This window comes from Pipra filicauda, unplaced genomic scaffold, assembly GCF_003945595.2.
Source record: "Pipra filicauda isolate LSUMZ 115617 unplaced genomic scaffold, ASM394559v2 scaffold467_size714961_pilon, whole genome shotgun sequence".
NCBI lineage: Eukaryota > Metazoa > Chordata > Aves > Passeriformes > Pipridae > Pipra > Pipra filicauda.
This window is the reverse complement of record NW_024104606.1, coordinates 655,451-675,216: the sequence shown is the minus strand read 5'-3', so window position 1 is coordinate 675,216 and position 19,766 is coordinate 655,451. Positions and strand designations below refer to the sequence as shown.

The 19,766-nt window shown below is 37.1% G+C and overlaps 1 protein-coding gene across 3 annotated transcripts; it reads right to left on the bottom strand.

Annotated features, from left to right (window-relative positions):
* Nucleotides 1–1,491: 1,491 nt before the first annotated feature.
* On the bottom strand, nucleotides 1,492–17,974 carry DIRAS2 (DIRAS family GTPase 2). Of its 3 annotated transcripts, XM_027721950.2 has the most exons (4): nucleotides 17,677–17,974; nucleotides 12,990–13,064; nucleotides 12,130–12,245; nucleotides 1,492–5,601 (listed from the first exon to the last, which is right to left on the bottom strand). In XM_027721950.2, exon 4 carries the CDS (start codon nucleotides 5,558–5,560, stop codon nucleotides 4,961–4,963), a length of 600 nt encoding a protein of 199 aa, XP_027577751.1. In that variant the 5' UTR covers nucleotides 5,561–5,601; nucleotides 12,130–12,245; nucleotides 12,990–13,064; nucleotides 17,677–17,974; the 3' UTR covers nucleotides 1,492–4,960. The 3 variants fall into 3 exon arrangements, with proteins under 3 accessions (XP_027577751.1, XP_027577749.1, XP_027577748.1); XM_027721948.2 differs by lacking the exon at nucleotides 12,130–12,245; XM_027721947.2 differs by lacking the exons at nucleotides 12,130–12,245; nucleotides 12,990–13,064.
* Between the last annotated feature and the right edge of the window lie 1,792 nt (nucleotides 17,975–19,766).

Genomic DNA, 19,766 nt, shown 5'->3' with positions numbered 1-19,766 from the left:
GAATCTGAAACTAGAGATGCTCTTGTAGGATCCATTGTGGGCCACTTCTTGGCATCTGAGTGTGACATACATACATCAGACTGAGCAACAAATCTTCTTTTGCCCTTCAGTTTCATTATGATTGCAGTAGAACCACTATAACTCATTATAAAAAGTAGTACTTCGATCAAGATAAATTATATGAAAGAGGCTAAACATTTTCTCTATACCCTTTATTCCTCTGGTTAATTTGGAAGAGATTCTGGGTCCTTTGCAAAGAGCATCCAGGTATGTACTTTCAAAGGTACTCAAGCTCAGCTCTCCCTCTCTTTGCAGTTTTAGTGGAGCTGGACTTCAGACACACTTGACTGCATGAAATAAATTTGTGGATTAATCAGAAAATGTGCACAGAAGGTGGGTGAGAATGCCAGTTAAAATGCTGATGAACTAAATGTGACAAGTGTGCACGAGTTTGAATGAGGGGATGTGTTAAAAATGAAAATATTTTCCACTGGGAAACAAGAGTAGTAACAAATGACCAAAACAAAATTGAAGGCTGGCAAAATTTTGTGATGCTTCTGGTGTTTCTGTGGAATATGATACGGTAAACATTTGTAAAGCAATTAGTGACTGAATTGTGCAAAACTCAGGCCACTGAATTGGCACATCCACTGTTGTACAGTAAGGTGTAACAGAACCAGGACAAAGCATAGTAAATGATGGCACATTAGAAGAACAAAAGAAAAAAACAAAACCAATAGGCATTAATAAGAGTCCTGGGGTGTTCATTACTAAAAATAAAATGCTTCTTGGACTGCCATGTGCAGTGAGGTGAAATCTGTAATAAATACTCAGTATTTCATCACTGGTTCAAATGCCTATCAACATTGCTAAGTATTCAAGCTTGTTTTTTGATTCCTTCCTCAGTCAAATATGAATTATTTCTTACAAGAAGAAATAATTGTTTAACTGAACTGCTGCTACTGCATCTTCTGTGTTGCAAGAAGTGTTAAAATATCATATTTGACATTTTTTGCAACAGGTGGTGATATAAAATGCAGTAGTAGTAAATTTGCAAAAACATCAGGAATTTTGTAGAAATGAGGAGCAATAGCAGGATCCATATAGCAAGTTTCAATTTTTCACAAGCACAAAGTTTTATCTGCCATTATTTTTAAGTAAATATTGAGATATAGATTAGCTTTCCAAATGATTTTGATTTTTGCTGGCCAAAAGGAACACCCACTGATAAACTTTTTTGGGCAGTTTTTACTGCAGGTAGATTGCTTTGAAAGGTAGGTATTTGCCACAGTATAATAAAGGAAGAGTAAATACTGGATAAGATAATACTGGTCCAATTCACTCAAGACTGATTTGTATAGCTGAAGGCTCTGGGACTCTGTCTAGCATGTAAGAATCTGTTTAGATTAAAGAATTGCCTTTACAATTTTTAAAAATATATAATATACTTATGAAACAAATACAATGCAGGCATCAACAAGACTTCTAAACTTATGTTTAGGTTTAAAACTTTATTTTGTATGTTGAGAACATCATCACACACATGGAAACTTGTAGGCACAAATTACTTCATATCCAGTTTTCAAATAAAACAATTGCTAATGAAATTGCAACAACACATTTTCATGATAACTATATACTTAATATTTCACATATACATATAAAAATCATGCATTTTAAAGATTCATTTTGGCTAGATCATATTTTCTGGGTGCTAAAATTCACTGCAGACCTTACATATTTTAAATATTCTTTATATACTTTTTAAAGAGATTATTATACTGATACCACATTCTCAAATAAAACACAAAATGTAATAAAGCTGTATATTTTCTTTATTTACCTTATATTTTTTCTGTATTAAAAAAAATAATTCTATAAGTAATAGCAAAACAAACATTTTCAACCAGCTCACACATATGCAAGGTATGTAAAATCTAATAGTATAAACTAGGATGGCAATGCAAGGGTATAAAATATCTTATCTTTTGAGTCTGTGGTCCTTGAGTAATATTGCTTCTGTACTGGCCTTGCTTTTATACATGCAAGTCCATGAAATACTTCATGGCTTATAATGTAGCAGGTGAGGAATCAACTGGAAACTAAAGGAAATGGTCCTCAAGCCTAACATTGGCAGCTACTAGTTTTATTTCCACATTTACCATAGAAATTACTCTTTTCTTGCTATGAGGCACATTCAGAAAAAAGTCCAGGGCCAAATTTCAGCCTGTAATATCTTTGCAGTCAGTACATTTTAAGTAATTCAGATCCCCTATATTGTACTTCTGCAAGATACTTTAGTATGTAAATTATTCCTCCAGCTAAAGAAATAATGTTAAAATGTCATTTATATAGCCTTTTTTTTTTTTTTTCTCTTTGATTTTCTATCATTATTCCATGCTGGCTGCTAAGGCATGTGCCATGCATGATGACCTTTGGCACTGGTGTGTTAGCATCTGTGGGCAACCTCTCTAATTTTGATCTTTGTATGCCTCCTTAAGGTTGATCATGCTTTTTTCCCAGCTTCATCCATGGGATCAAATGCTGTGACGTTGAGTATCGTCAGCAATTTTTTTTACACCGTCGATGTATAAACATTTATAAAAGTCTTACCAAACATAGTGCTTTTAAATGCTTTGCATCCCTGATCTGGAAATACTGTTTGATTTGTTGACAGACAGTCGAGAAAGATGCACCTGGCTGTGTAAGCCAAACCAGGCTTCTTTATGTGTTTCAGAAACTATTTAAGAATGTGAAAAGACAATCTGACAAAACACAGAGTGAGCACTGAACTGGGGCAGAGGAGATCTGCTTTTGTTCCTGGGTCTAACCCACTGGGCAACCTATGTGCAGTTGCTTCCTCTCTTCATGCCTCACTTTCACCACCTGAGAAGTTAAGATAATGATGCTGTCCTTCTTGCAAAGTGCTTTGAGATTTATGGAGAAAGAGTGTTGTGTAAGAGCCAGGAATTTGTTGTCAATGAAAAATCTTAACTTTTTTCCATGCTCTTTACAGTTTTCTCTTCCAATGCAATGAAGTAAACACAGACAAAAAAAGTCTTTCTGAAATAAGTAGCAGCTTCACACTTGATTCTACTGGTGCCAGAATTTCTTCTGAGCGAATGACAAAGGCTGTGCTCCTCTCTAGACAGTGCTAATAGCAATTCTTCCCCAAAGAAATGTATACTATCACTCTACTTGTGAAATATCTGCACATTTGTTAGAAAGGTGGAAGTTAAGCAAGCAATAACTCTGAGAGAAACAAGGTAGCAATTTTTAATGCAGTTACTGCATTTGAGCATCTCCTGGAAGGTATTTATAATGCAACAGCATGCATGCTAGTAATATTAGTGCTTGACTTCATTTTCCCATGTTTCTTGACATAAACATTTACTAAAAATATGGTAGGCTTTTTTATTGGTTCAAAGCAGTTCCTAAGGTGCAAATTGTGACTTCTGCAATTTTAATGTGTCCTTTAAAAACTGTATGTGCTTATTTTATGTTAGATGGCCTTTGTTATCAGTAGGATTCACACTTCAGTCATTCATATTAGTTTTTAAAAAAGCTTTGGAGAGACATCCAGGAAAGCTCACATTTTGTACAGTTTTTCCCCTTTCAAAGGTTTTGAGAACAGCAATTTCCCCTGATAGAGTGTTTTAAATATTTTCTTTTTCTATTCTGAACTTTGTATTGCATTGTAACACGGTACTGACTGCAACCCTTAATATGCCAAATCCTGTAGTGCTTATCCCAGAAAATCTTCTCTTAGAGGCTCCAATGGGCCCTAACTCCAGATATAGGATTTGGTTCTATAAATAATCACAGCAGTTCAAATCATGAATTTAAATGGCAAATATAAAACTCTTCAGACAATATAAAGGCAGTAGATCTAGTAGTGCAGAAACATAACCCCATTCTGATTGGAATATGGTAATGTAAAGAAGCATCACTGCTCTAATCTGATATATTGAATAAAAACTTTGTATCCTGCACTGACCCCCGTCCAAGGGTACCACCAGTTCACCAGTTCAAAAGACACTTCATTCATTCATTAATCACACCATGTGTTCATTTAACCAGCAGCAGCATTTGAATCAAGTCTTTCCCATAGAGGCTTTTTAGGGGCCTCCCCAGTCAGTCCTCCCTGGGGAAGCTTTCTGTTTGTATATGTACACCATTTTTATACAATCTGACATTCTCCACGGGCAAATGTCTGTTCTTCTGAAACATATTTGGGCCAGAAACACAGGTCATTCTTGAAGCAGTGAGTCCAGAAAAGCAGATGATCTCCACCTCTCCTGCAGGGACTGTCTTTTCCACAACCTTCAGTTCAAATACTGCATCCCACCAGAAAGAAATATCATGCTGAAGGGTAGAGATAATATCTGTTCCTTTTAACTGCTGTACCCACACTTCCTTTTACTGTGCAATAGTTCATTTATTTGGCAGATCCAAGACTCTCTTATGCACACTCTCCACCAGTCAATAGTGAAAATGGCACAGAATTTTTTGTTTACAGCATTCCTAAAGAAAATGATTAATGCCACCCAGAATGCATTTGTATGTTCTAGGTTTCTTCACAACTATTTTTTGATTTTCTTCTGACATTATACAGTGCTTTCTCTTGCAGTTATATGCAAATGAAAATATTATTAAGTTGACTTTCCAAATCTTTCACATTATGTGTGTGAATGATGAAAATTCTTCTTTTCTGTAAATTACAAAATTAGGTATCCTGGGGCATCTTTCCTTTTCTTCCTGATTTATTTTAATTGAGTGCATGCTTTTTTATTTGTTGATTTTTGTCATAGCAACCACAGTATCTCATTTTTTCAAGTTCTGAAGCTTTCTTCGTGAACAGATACTAATAAATAGGATCTTGCATGGTTGTTTGGTGTCTATAGGTTTTACATGTGTGTTCTCAGGTGGGACTTCACAGCTGACTTCTGACAATGCAATTTCACATCACCACACATTTGCCTTTCAGCTTCTCCTTCCTTTTCTGCTGCTTGCTTTTTTTGCCATCAATTTGCAAACTCACAGTCCTGCGTTTCTCCAGGTTGAGCAGCTCTTGGAACAACTCTTTCACATTGTGGTTGGTCTTGGCAGAAGTCTCCATGAAGGCACATTTCCACTTCTTAGCCATGGCTTCTCCTTCGCTGCTCTCCACCTCTCGGTTCTGGTTCTCGTCGTTCTTGTTCCCCACCAGCATTATTGGAATGCTTTCTATGTCTCCTTTAATCTGACATATTTGTTCATAGATTGGCTTGAGTTCCTCCAAGGACTGCCGGCTGGTGATGGAGTAAACCAAAATAAAGGCGTGTCCTTTAGAGATAGAAAGACGTTGCATGGCTGGAAATTGATGGCTCCCCGTGGTGTCGGTTATCTGCAAGGTGCATATGCTCTTATCACAGCTGATCACCTGCCGATAGGTGTCTTCAATGGTGGGGATGTAGCTCTCCCTGAAAGTGCCTTTCACAAACCTCAAAACCAAGGAACTTTTGCCCACTCCGCCAGCTCCGAACACGACTACCCTGTAGTCGTTGCTTTGCTCAGGCATGTTTCCCTGTGTGCCACTTGGTCAGCTAGGGGGGAAAAATTCTAGGGAAGAAAACGACAAAAGCAAGAAGACAGATGTTAATACAGGCAACATGTGAAGAGTGCACGTTGTCATACCTTTCCCAATAAGAGAAAAAAATGTGACGTAATTGATGGCATACCAGTTGTAGTAATTTAAGAATATTTGCAGGGGGTTACAGAATGATTTTTTTTCAGGAGTAAATTTAGGGTTTGCAATCCAGTCTGGTAACAAAAGACCTTCTTCATCACTTCATGGCTGACTATAAATTAATATCATGAGTTTCAGCATTCTATCTACTGTACTGATATCCACAGAAATAAAAAATTGCATCTGGGAATTTCAACAAGGCCAAGACCTGAACAAGTTGTACAGGTTGAATTACTCTTCTGTCTCTAAAACAGGTTTTCTTAAATCATAGTTGAAATATGTTGGCGTATGGGTGCATACAGTCAATTACTCTGAATATGCTGTATCTTCAGTAGCTGCAGAATTTATCTCCACTACAACTGAACAACTCTTTTTGAGTGACAACAAAGACATACTGGCAGATTATTCATCAGTAGCACAAGTATGCTTTGTTTTTAAATCCATGTGAGCCCCACTTCAATGTGTTTTTCCACTTGCATTTCAGATCAGAGAGTACATTTTGATAAACTTAAATTGCTCACATTCAGTCTGCCTTTTCATTCTAATACTTATCTTGCAATAGAGGATATTTAACATGACACATGCAACGCTTGTTGGAGAGGTGCAGTCATATTCACAACATTTTTAGTGGCTTGTATTATAAAGGCTCACAGGTGCATATGTCAAAGGTCACAAAATTTTGTGATTTCTGAAGTCAATTCCCCTTGACAATACCCGTCTGTAAACAGTAGGACCACAAATATTGGCATAATTGTTAAATAACAGAAATGGTAAAGTTTTCAGGTGTTTACAAGCTGTAGCTGTTTTAGAATTCATTGAAATAAATGTGAAGATGATTTTGCCCTCCCATTAGCAGCAGCTCATTAGGTACACAGCACATACAAGTCTTTTTCATATTTAGTGAGATTTGAGCAAATAAACACTAAACAATTGAACCCTAAAATTGTAGAGAATCTAGGATATTGTTACTTTTCAGATCAGATTTAGATATATAAAAGGTATGTGCAGGACAAACTGCAAAACTTGCTGAATCTATATTTGTTTTAAAGAAAATTAGCTGTTTTAAAAGATAACCTCACCCAAGTGTCATAATGGCACCACGTGACTGAATCTGCCTGTTGCAATTTTGCCTAGGTAGCAGTAAATCCTGAACAACCCAAAGGAATTTCTTTCCTTTGAAGGAAAGCCTTCAAGATATTTCTTCAATGCACCAGAAGGAGCGATTGCATTGCTAGGTGGGATTGTACCTGTCTAGAGCAGCAGAATAGTGATGCCCTAGAGATATGGGCATTAGTGGACCCTCCATGACCTTATCTCAGTTGCAATCTCACGCCCAAGTTTTTGCTTCTGCATTTTGATGCTGTTGCTGCCTTGTGCCACTTCGACTTAAGCTATGGTAACCCATGCTGCACTAATGCCTTCATTTTGTTGTTTGAGCATACCCTGATTTTGTTATCCTTCTTGTCCAGGGCATCCTATGCTGTCCTAATTCTAATGTCTGAGTAAGCTGAAAACATCTGTCTTTACACAATGTGTTGTGTGAAAGAGTTGTACATCCTCATTTGCTGTAGGACAGGCAGAATAACCAGTGCAATGGGGCCTGCTGATCCCAAGGCAAAGTGGAGAGCTGTCACACCTCTGCCTACCCGGCCTGGCTTCAGGCAGATGATGCCTAAAAATGGAAGAAAAATCCTCCAAACAATATTGGTATAGATGAGGAAGAGAGCAGTTCTTCAATGAAAGCTCTCAGGTGCATGCAATACATCACAGAAGGCAGTGTCACCCCTTCTATCTCTCCTATGCTACAGTCACTGTCACTCTGAGAGACTTGTTTAAATACAGGAAAGACAGATAAATAAGTGTGTTTTTCCGGAAGCATTAAAGAAAATTGTTTTTCTGGGACCAGAATTCAAGGAATGGAAAGGGAAAGTAGCCTCAGAAAACACACTGGTGTTCGTGTTTATAGAAGAGGGAAAACCCTCTGAGGAACAAAGAAAATGGGTGAGCAGCTCATGATGTTAAGAGAGAAATAAAAAAAGAAAACCGACACAAATCCACCAAACGAAGTAGGTAGAAAAAATTGAGGAGGAACAAGAGGAAGCTAGCAGAATGCTGTTCCACTGAGGATAAAACTGTACCTAAGAGCTGCAAACATGCAAATTCAGAACAGTCATAGAGTTTATAGTTGTGGATGACTGCACAGCATGAGCTATCATAAGAATTATAGTTTAATAATTTCTTGTGAGCAAAAAGGCAAGAGAGGAAAACCTGGGTATTCCACCTCAGAAGCAGCTTAAGCATTGCACATTCATATAATATGCAGCCTAAGAACTATGGGATGAGGAGAAAAAATGCTCTAGGAAAATTTTTGCTGTGAAAATCAGTGAAATGTAGAGTACAGAAATAAAATTTTAAAAGCTACCTGAGTGTACTCCTGCTTTAATATGCTTTATGCTTTGAGCATACTCAGAAATCTCAGAGAAATCTGACACATATGGTAGCCCAAAAGATAGAACAAACTGAAATGTGGCACCTTAATGGCACAGAATTAAACATACAAAAACTTCTAAGGGATCCTGAAATAGCAAGTTATTGCAAAAAGGGAGAGTGTATATCTGTAGCGGAAAAAAAAAAAAAAAGCATTAATGGGCTTACATCATAAAAGAGATTCCCATTAGACATTTGGAAAACTTTACAGGGATAAGAAGAGCAGACCTATTGCTTAGGGAGATTTTGCAGACAGTCTTTAGAAATTACCATAGTATCAAAGGATAATTCCAGCTGGAAGGGACCTGAGGAGGTTTCCAGTCCAGCCTGGTGGTCCCAACAGGGTCAGCCACGAGATCAGGGAAAGTTGTTCTGCCCTGTCCAGGTGTGAAAACCTCCATCATTTATTTCCCACAGCCTCTCTGGGAAACATTGCTGACTTACTGACAGGATGACTTTTTTCCCACTTATACTTGTCCTGCTCAGGAACTGAGAGGAAAAAAAACCCGAAAAACAATCTCATGCATGGCTTTTTGATCACACTGAGGAGAAAGGATGCCCTATATATGCATTTTATCATCTGTTGGTATTCTCTGTGTGGATCTGGTCAGAGAGTCTCCTGCAGTGAAAATCATTCTGTATGTCTGTGGTGAGTTTGCACACAAGTGTTCATTTTTTAACTCTTTCCATACTGCCCTTTAGTTTGCTAAGGGCAAAGATGTTCTTTGTCTTAATATACGTTCATGAAAGCACACAGCAGAACAAAATAAACTATGATAATGTTCCATCAGCTTTCTGTATTCTTGTCAGTGTAGGTACGGAAAAATTAACTTGATAGAAATCTGGGTTTTCAGATGTACAGGATCATTTCTGATTCACACTTATGAAAACCCGTTTCATAATCTACACATAAAAAAATGCTTTTTAAACACTAAAACTGACTTATTTGTAATAAAGCCTCATTTGCTGCTTTTGCTAGTTTCACAACCTGCGTCAGTGGAAATTTACTATCATCCTCAGAAGTGTCAGTTTATCAACACTATCCTCACTTGAAAAGGCAAAATACTTTCTATAACATACATTGATATCCTTCATTTTTTAATTGTCTGATTGCAAAGTTCAGCAAATCAGAGTCTGCACCTCTGCTGACAGCTGTTTTCTGCAGAGGCTCTGTTAGCACAAGGCTCGAGCTGTTGTAGTTCAGCTACTGCAGGTGAACTTAATGGGCTATTTACAGGGACAAACCTCTGCCTCCAGTTCAAACTCAACTGCAGACCTTTGTGTTGGTCTGCATGCTTTCCCCATTTATTTCTGACATGCCAGGTGAAAGAACTGAAGGGCTGCTCTGACAGAACTCTGGTTCAAGGTCTGAGTCATTTTAATATAAAATCAGTTATTTTATTATATAGTGGTAACAAAAATATGCATTCAAAATGTTTAAACAAAGTACTTCACATTATAGTTTATGTTCTTTATGGTTCAAACTCTTCATGTTCTTTGGCTGACTAATTACATGTAGGTGTATTAGAATTTACTAAATCGATGTTACTGATCCTGTACTTAGCCACTGGATCTCCAGAGTTATTTTTAATTGTTTGTTTTTTTTTTTCTGTTCTAATTCTTCTATCAATTGTATTTATAACTTGCCTCTTATGTTTGCATTTAAGCTATGGATAACATATACAATAAGAGGCAAAAGGCATAGGATGGCTGAAAAATATCTTCCAAAAACTAATCAACCTGAATAACTACACTTAGAGTAACATGAGATGAGAATCTCACAGCTCATGAACTCCTTCAGGTTATACTTGAAAATAGGTACAAAAAAAATATCACTCACTCTCCAGTGTTTCCAGTCTTGGGTCTTGTTGCAAAAGATTTTCATCACGTTTGCATCGTTAGACTACCATGAAATGTCACAGATTTGTTATTTTTTTACTAGATGGTATCTTTTAGTATAGCATTCATTTTATAAACAACATCATTGCTTTCTGGAGTCAGAGACTTTGATTACATCTTAACTGATTCAGTTATTGAGGTTTTATGATATCCCACTGAGATGTCAGTCTCGTGTGATATACAGCAATTTTCAGATGTTGGGTATTAATTTCCTGAAAACTCTTTTTCTTCAGGTAAAACCATCTCATGTCAGTCAGTGGTTTTTGTCTGGTTTTTTTGTTTGGTTGTTTGGCTGCTTGTTTTAACTCTAAGGTGACGTCTCTGTTTATATTGTCATTATTGTAATGAAAATTCAATAAAGGACAAGCAATGTTTTTAGTTCAAAATCTTGCCTCAATTTAAATTAGCAGTCTTTCCAGGCTATGCAGCGATGGCACCACTATACAAAGATACAAAGTACAAGATGAAGAATGTACCTATAATTAAGATGGATTTCAACATGTCTGTAAGGTTAATGTCCATTTCAGCATATCAAATGTGAAAAATGTCACATTATTTTTATAAAATATACAAAGAGAGCTCTGCAAGGAGGTTTTGCTTGTTGCACTCTATGTATAGAAGCAGCATTCCTTGGGGAGCATTTTCACTATATCTGCTAATGAACATGGACTTAAGAATGGGGACTTTCTACTTCCAGTATTTTCAACTTTGAATACAAGATTGACTTTTTCATTCTTTTTCTTTTCTTGGCTTCTTTGATCTTTTCAAATCAATGGAAATTTGGACACATTTGAAGACCAAATGTTAACTGTTAAAATGGCTCTTTCTTGCAACATGAGGCTCTAGTCCATATGGAAAGAACTTTTTTACTCTCATGTTGAACAAAATGTTCTTTGAAAGTCTGCTTCTTGATCAGCTAGTGTAAATCATGATTTTTTTCACTGCATAAATGTGGTAGCGCTTTTAATTTATCTTGTTCTCGACCATAGCTGGAGAGAAAAGCATTTATAGCTTAATATTCTTTATCATCTGCCAGAAAGAAGGTGACCAGACTGAGTTACAGAGAAAATGGCATCTTCTGAGGAAAAAAACAAAAACTTGTGTGTCATAAATCTGCTGAGTTTACCTGACACACTGTCCTTATATGATATTTACTTGATCATCTCAAAGTAAGAGACAAAATCAGACATTCTTCTTATTCAGTGTATTCGTAGAAAGCAAAAATTCAGACTACAAACTCAATTTATTTAAACTGAAACAGTTTCCATTTTAGAGCTATGATTTCTACAATGTTGAAGCTGTTTGAATTTGGACAGAAAATTCATAACTTAGAAACTGGGTTGAACTGAGACAGAGCAGAAAGCTAAAATTGCTCTAGGTGACCAGAATGTCAAAAAAGTGTCTGCTTTGGAGGAGTTTGGACTAAGCAGTGTTTGCTTTCAAATGTCCAAAATAAAGAAAAAAAAAGAAGAAAAATAAAAATCGCTCTTTTTTTCCTTTCTTTTTCTTTTTTTTTTTTTTTAATATATTTTGACCAAAATATTTATTGCATTTTGGAACAGGTTTTTTACAACTTTATAAATATGTTTGCTACAGTATAAATATGGTGTAGGTTTCAAGCTAAGTATCAGATACCAACTTTACAAAGTCTTTCAGAGAGGTTCTCTGAGAGGTTTCCTTCATGCTCCTGGCCTAGCACAGAAGAGAAACAGCATGAATAGGAGTCTTTAAGAATAATTTGTTGCAAGTGTTTTTCTGTATTTATGGAAGGAGACTATTTGTATGTAAAGGAGGTAGAATACAGCCTGTATATTGGTCTGCAGTCACAGATGCTGTGCTCTGCTTTAGCAAACTGTCATACTGTCATCACGCCAAAGCGGAAAATCTCATTCCCAAAACAATAGCTGTTCAAAATAGCTTTTCGTTTGAATCCCTATAAATTCTTACATCAAATGGAACCCCTGTTAAAATGAAAAATCTCGAATGAATAGTTGTCACAGTAAGAAAATCTTTACCAGTTTCTGAAGCTACGTTTAACTAAAGTGGCATTGCTTGTCGAAGAAGGTGAAACTGTCACAGAAAAATGAACGATGCAGAAGGAACTGCTGATTCCCTTCTTGGCTGAGGGTGCCTGTGCAGAAAATGCAGAAGGTGTTGGACCTGAACTAACAAAGAGGTTTACAAGTAGGAGTACACCGAAATTTTGTGCTCTGTTGCTGTCTGAGAGCTTCCAGAACCAACCCTTGAGTAACAGGTATGTGCTAATGAAACATTACCATAAAACAAGATTCAGTATCGTTGAACACATGCAAAAGAAAAAGCCTTACTTTCATGCAGTAACAGAAACATTATGCTATATTTATCCAGGATGGACAGTTAGACACATTTACCACACCAAAAAACCCGTACTTTCATGCAGAAAAGGAAATAATATACTAAGTGCATCCAGGAGGCACAGAGGTCCTATTGGTTGTCATTTCCCATTTAGTGTATTGGTTAATCTTAAAATTAAAAATGGAGCATTTCATGACAGTTTCTGTCTAAATTCAGGATTTGTTTTAGGCATGTTAGATACTTCATTGACTTGAATGGAGCTATTCTTACTTTTATTTATCTATTTGAGCATTTTGGTAAACCAGTGTCTTAATCTTTAAAGTGCTTATCATCAAAACTCAGAAGTCTTTGTACATGTGTATTTAGGTATTTGTGAATGGACACAGAGAAATAAAAATGTCAAGATAACAGCACTGTATTCAACTCCCTTTGGGACTGATTTTTTTGTAGTTTTCTTCCCAGCTTAAACAAAATACTGTAGTTTTTCCTCAATTTTCAATAGATTTGATTTAACCAAGTAAAGAGAGAAAGATCAACTTACAATGTTGAATGTTTGCCTTCCAGCAGGTAGGTTGCCACTGTGAGCAATAGGGTTATAAACTGGAATTTTTCATTCCTATAAATGCAGAATAAGAGACTCAGTTTGACCTTTCAGCCCCTCTATTTTTTAATAGTAGAATATTGCTTTGGTATTGAGCAATGACTTTACATGTCATGGTGAACTTCTGCTTCTCCAGATATAGACTAGCCAAAACAATTTCTGCATCTTATGGAAAAAAAGTATGGTTTTTAAGTTTTCCTGGATGGAGAAACTTAGAAAACTACAAAGCACCAAAAAAAAATCCAAATAAAGAAAGAACATTCTCCAAATAATCATTTTACTCTGGAGGGTTTGCATGATTCCATATACTGTGAGATTAATAATCATTCAGAGATAAAAATGCCAACATAAGCAACCAGCTATTTCCATATAAGAGTGTGTATTTACACAGAAGAATAGTACACTCATGGAAAACTAACATGGAAAAAACCCCTTCATTCAGCAAAAGAAACTGTATGAAGACTGGTGGCCCCTGTTGCTCTCACTGTAGCCCTCAATTCTGATGCTGTTACACAGCCCAAATAATATCCGAAGCAAAACAGCGTAGCTTAAACTGGGAGCATTTTTGCAACTCCTTTGTTGTGCAGTAAGTTGTGATTAGGATAATGCAGTGGATTGCAGGACCCAAAACGTCCCTGAAAAGTAATTAAATAATGCAGTACCGTTGCTGATACGCTTTCAGACACTAGTAAGAAGACTGTTCTTCCACTCAATACTTAAAAAAGTTATGAAAACCAAAAGTTAAAGTATAACTTTGGGGTATTATATGGCAATAGCAGTTTTCTGATAGGAGTTTCTAAATGTTCGTAAGAAGCTATTTGTTGTCTATAATGTGCAATTTATTGTAACCTGGTTTGGGGGAAAGTTGTATATATTTTTCTTTTTACTCCAAAGAGTTGGGTTTTTTTTTAATGATTTATTTGCAAATCTGCATCTCAGGACTTTCACAAACTGAATAATTTTCCCTCTCGATTTTTTTATTATTATTTTTAAGGAGAAAATAAATTTCATACTAATATTCATCACTGTCCCAAATTTCAATTCTTTTTGTTCTGAAGCAAGAAAGGTAGGTTAAGCCCTTAAAGTAGTTTAGTCTCAATTCATGTTTCTTCTCCTTATAGTATTAAAGAAAGTTGTAAAAATTATATTCTGAATGTTAAAAAACAATTACTCAGTAACACATGGCAGCATTTTCATGTTTGCATGAAAAAATTAGGAAAATTGTAGTGTTATTTATTTGGGCCAACAGTGATATTTTAGCTAACATTTGACTATTAGGTAACTAACTTTTTCAGAATAGATAAAAGTTGTCAGCTTAAATTTTCAGGGAAGAATACAAAATTAAATAAAAATAAATAAAAAAGAACAAGTGTTCTTTTCTTAGCTTCAGATTAATTTTAAGTCAGGATTACTGAACGTTTTGGGAAGGAAACAGCTGCAGTCCAGGAACGGATTTGCCCTTTTCATATGCTTGCTTTAATATGTATATATTTTAAATGAGGATGCTGACAGGCTGACATAACTTCATTGGAACTTGTTCAGATTCAACTAAAACCAATTTCATTGCCTGCAGTCAGGGTGATGCTGACTGAATTTTACTGCCATAGCATATTGCAGTCCTGCATAGCCAGAGAGACTGATTTTAATCTTGGATACAGAAGCTTAACATTCAACATTAAAATTATTTGCTCGACAGGAGGTGGTCCTGCCCTCAATGTGAGTTGAAAGGTGCATTTGTCACAGATTTGACACACTCTTTTTCACATTTTGCTTGTCTTCCTTTGACACCCATTTCAAGAATTATACAGTCATCCATATTTTTGGTTGAGAACTAATCAATACTTGTTTATTCAAAAAGGCAAATTAAATCATGTTCTGTTTCAATTAATATGTACAGTTGCATTGTCACTCAGTGGGTCTTCTTCACTTCTTTTCCAGCAGTAAAGTGAGATAATTTAGTGCACATTTTAATGCCACAATAAGAATGCAGTGAAAGTATCTGTTCACTGATACTTAGAAACCTTTGTGTGTAAAGTAAAAATAACAAATGGAAAAACATTTCCAGGAATATTTTTTTTGCTGAAACATTTCTGGAAGTTTTTCATTTTAAAGGGAAAGTCGTACTGCTAATATCCATGTTTTACAAAACTGTGATTTTTCTTCCTCTACATAATATTGATAATTGCTCTATTAATCCTAGTAACATAAAATATTAAGGGGAAATTAACAAACATTTGAAATCAGCCCCACATACCAAGCTAAACGTCCCACAGTGAATACTGTTTCAGCTTAAATGTACAAATGACCCAACACTCACATACAGTGTGGGAGATGGAACAACTGAATGCAGCTTATTATTACAGAACAGTTACTGGAGTCCACTGTGAGTTAATGCAATTCAATGTAGTATATAAATCAAAAACATTAAAAAAAAAGAAGAAAAGCACATGTTTATAAAATAAAGAATTAGAGGAAAAGGGAATATGGAATTCAATTCAGTCTTTCTGTAGGAAGATCTTTGAACCAGACTATTGTTTATTGTATGTTTATTAAAAAAACTAAGTTTGAGGCAATAGCACATACCCTGTCACAGTGAAAGTGTAAGTTTTTGCTTTTTCACACACGATGGTGGGATCTTTAGAAGGGCGAGTGTGTTGGTTAGCACAAGAGAAAATCCCTATAGAACTTTGCCAGATGATCCTCAAAGGAAGCTGGAAACAGCGCTGGTAACAACTTCAGGAACGGCAGTACCAGTTTACATATTGTTCACTATTTTAGTGGTACTACAGAGACTGCAGTGCCGCTTAATATAATCTTGACCACTTGGCCATAAGGAGCCATGCCTCTGAACTCCAATTAAATTCCAAAGAGCTCAGCCCTGCACTGTGAGAAAGGGATATTATTCAGCCTGAGGACCATCGGGGCTCATGAGTCTGCTGGTATAAACAATAGGGCAGCACAGTGCATAAATATGCTTTCATCTGACTGACATGAGATATGTGGAAAACTGTTTCCAAAGACCTTGACTCTTCAATGCAGGCAACTTCCAGTGAAAAGTAAGAATGCTGTTCAGTACTGAAAGAGACCTACTGGATTATCAAATCCAGTGCTTTGCCTCCGCAGGCAACCATTTCACATAATCCCTTCCATCAAGTTGCAACCAAAAAGCATTTAGAGTGTTTTCTATTACTTCAACTAGAATGTAATTTAAGAACCTTGCTGCTCTAATGGTTTGAAACCTTTAAGCCTAAGTGTATTCACAGCTCATTTATACCCGTTCATTCTTCTCTCTTCCAAGGGACAAAGGATAAAAAGCTGCACATCACCATCATTCTCCCAGGTCCACGGGACCACTGGTTTGCAGTTGCATGTTTGAACTTGTTCCATATCTGTGCAATTCTTCATGCAAGAGACTCAGAAACATGGTGTGTGATGTGAGAGAGAGAGCATGAAACCTGGAGGAACATCACCTTTCTTAGTCCCTGAACAATGGCATGGATCCCATTCTGTGTGAACTGGGCACTACTGCATTCAGTAAGGACAGAGGAACCCCAGGGAGCAGCTCCTTGAGCTTTTCTGAGTCAGAAAACCAAAAAGGGGAGGGAGGAAGGAGGAAACCAAAACAGCCTTCTGAACCAGAATTAAAAATGGTGAGATCCTGCAAACATTCTAGACAGTAAAATGTAAAGCCTGGCAAACATATAACAGCAATCATTTTCATCAGCTTCATTTACATAAAAAGGTGTGGGGATGCACACCTTACACAGCTGTATGTGTGTGCATGTATAAGCAGGCATATACGTGTTCACTTATATCCAGGTACTCATGAAAACAGAACATTCAGAAAATGCCTTAAAATTAAAACACATCCAATCTTGTTGCTCTGTTCCGGGCTCACCCTTCTGTGGCTGAGTGGTGCAGCATACAGAGCATTCCACATTTCACGGGGAAGACGGCGAGAGAGAAAGTGTTATCAAATCTGAATTCAGTCACTCTCAGGCACTTCAGAATGGTCTTTCATGATTTATTATCTTTCATTCAATTGCGAGAGACATGATCTACTGAATAAATAAAATATTTCCCGCCTGACAATGGAATGCTGCAAAGTTGTATCTCTCTCAAAGAAAGGAACACCCAGCGTTGTTTCATGCAGACTCTACATTTTTGTATTCTTCCATCAGTTAAAATGTAGCTTACATTAAAAAAAAAAAAAAATAAAAATTAACCTCTCCTTAAACCACTGCAGTGTCAGTGCTGTAAACTAGGGCACAATTCAGCACATCGAGTTTCATGAAAGACAGTTGGAAAAACAAGGTTGTGAAGTCATTACTAGCATCCCAGCACAAGGAAAATGATATTATTAACTGGTCGTTATGTGTATGACCAGCTTCTGGTTTCCTTGCCAGCCCCAGTTTGCAGCATGCCATGTTCTCTACCTAAGATAGAAGCTTAGATCAAATCTTGCAGTCATAACTCACACGAAACTCCATCGACTTCAGAGGAAATTTTGCCTGAGTGAGCACTGTGGATTTTGGCCGAAGGAAATGAAGACCTCTACCCTCAGCGCAAAGCTGTGCTTATTTGTACGAGGTGACAACAGAAAGACAGTGGAAAAAAAAAAAATTACCTGTGTGGGAGCAGAAAGCTTCAAATGCTCTTCAGTTTCTGCCTGTCATTGCACCAGCTCTTCTCCCTCTCTGCCCTGGGTTTCTTCCACCAGAAAGGAGCCCCTGCCTTAATCAAGGGGGGCTGCAGCCTGCGACGTCCCCTTGTGCCCTGTGTTGGCTGCTGCCTGCCCTCTCCTCCCGCGGCTCTGCTCCTCTCCACTCCCCGGTACCTGGGTTGTGGATAACGCTCTCGTTGGCTTGATCGCAGCCTCTCTGCTTTTAGGGACGGACTGAGTCCAGCCCCTGCTAGCGCTACTGCCTAAATGGCGACGGCAAAGCTCATCGAGGCTTTTAACTGCCACCTACTGAATAATTGTGGAATATATATTTATATATAAGGTATATATGCATACTGGCTGTAATTTTATGTTTTTCTCCATCAATCTAGTAGATTTTTGCAATTAGTCTTCAAACCCTCCAAATATTCCGTAGTTTATCATTTAAAGCTCTAGCTCTTACACTAATCTGTGCTTGTAATTCTCCCTTTCTTTCAGCAGCGAAGCACAGAACAAGCCTGTCCCTTTAACTTTAAAAAGCTTACAAAGCCTTTGGTGAGGCTTATCCCCAGTAGGCATAAAACAGCAAAGCCCTATTCAAATCAATGGAGCTGTGCTGATTTATCTTAGCTGAGAAATTAATCCCTTAGGTCTAATATTTATTCACAAAAAAAAAAAAAAAAAAAAAAGAGTGGAAAGAAAAATGTGTCTTAAAAATAGCTTTTGTCCAACATAGTCCCTCAGAATTTCACTCATCTGAAACAGATTAGACTTTTTTTTCCGTGAGAGTAGTGTAAAACAGGATTCCTGAAGTTTATGGACAAACATAAATTAAAATGTTTTATCCAACTTTAATGGTGATGATATTTTATTTTTCTCTTTTGGTGAAAAATTCATAGGCAAAACCTAACGGCCCCTTCAGCCATTTACTTTTTAAAATAACTCCTAATGCATTTTTCTTGACTAGAAGATGTCTGAAGGTGTCTGAACTCCTACTGCAGAAAGAAAGTCTAAGTACAGGATCTCCCTGCAAATACCCATGGAAGGTGTGTGGGGATGCTACCCTCATAACCAGATAGTAGGGGTATGTAGGACTACGGTTTCTCCAAGCTTGCAACATGTAACTGAGTTGAGTTTTGACATAAAAGGGCTCTGTGCCCATCCCGAGGAGCTCTGCCCTGTGGAGGACAAGTGGCACCCAGCACCCTGGGCACAGCAGCATGGAAAGTGTTCAGTTTTTAGGCTTGCTGTGGCTGACCAGTTAGCTCCCAACAGCTGGTGTGATAATTTTTAAACATAACCCTTGGTGGCACTTAAAAATTGATTTGTTTGTTTTTTAAAAATGGATTTGTTTTAATTGCTTTTGTGAAAGATCCATTTATGACGCTAGCGCTTTTGCTGAACACAGAGATGAAAAGGTTTCTCCCCTAAATTTGTGTTTTACAGAGTATATGTGTATTAGTATGCATGATGACCTGGCCAATATGCCCTGAGGAAATAATTTGCACTAGTGTGTGGTTCTGCTAGAGAATAATCCTGGCTCCTGTTTCCATGGGCTCCCAGGCAGCAAGCTGTGGATCAAACCATGTGCTGCCAGCCTGCTCTTTTGCCTGACAGCAAAGCCCTGCCTTTGGTTTTGTCACCACTTCTCAGCAATTTCTTAATCCTGTGTGCTTAGAGAATTGGTTAGTCAGTATCTCAAAACCAAAAAATTACAGTAATATAATTACTGCAACACAGCATGAGTGCAGAATCCAGACACACTTATTGAATAAGCCCACAAAGTGCTTCTGTAGTTGCAAAGAATATGTCTCAGTAATTTTCAAAGGTCAACAGATCTCAGTCCTCAGTGAGTGCGTCCTTGTTGCCAATGTGGCTTTCAATTTTCCTTAAAAACCGTGGGAGTACATGAAGAATTTTAGAGTTATGACTTGCCACAAATCTTACTCACTTGGTTTACATTGCGAGTCTGAGAGAATCTAGTTCTCGAACCCTATTCCACCAGGATGGATGATCAAACTTTAGAAAAACTACCTTTTCAAACTGAATTTACT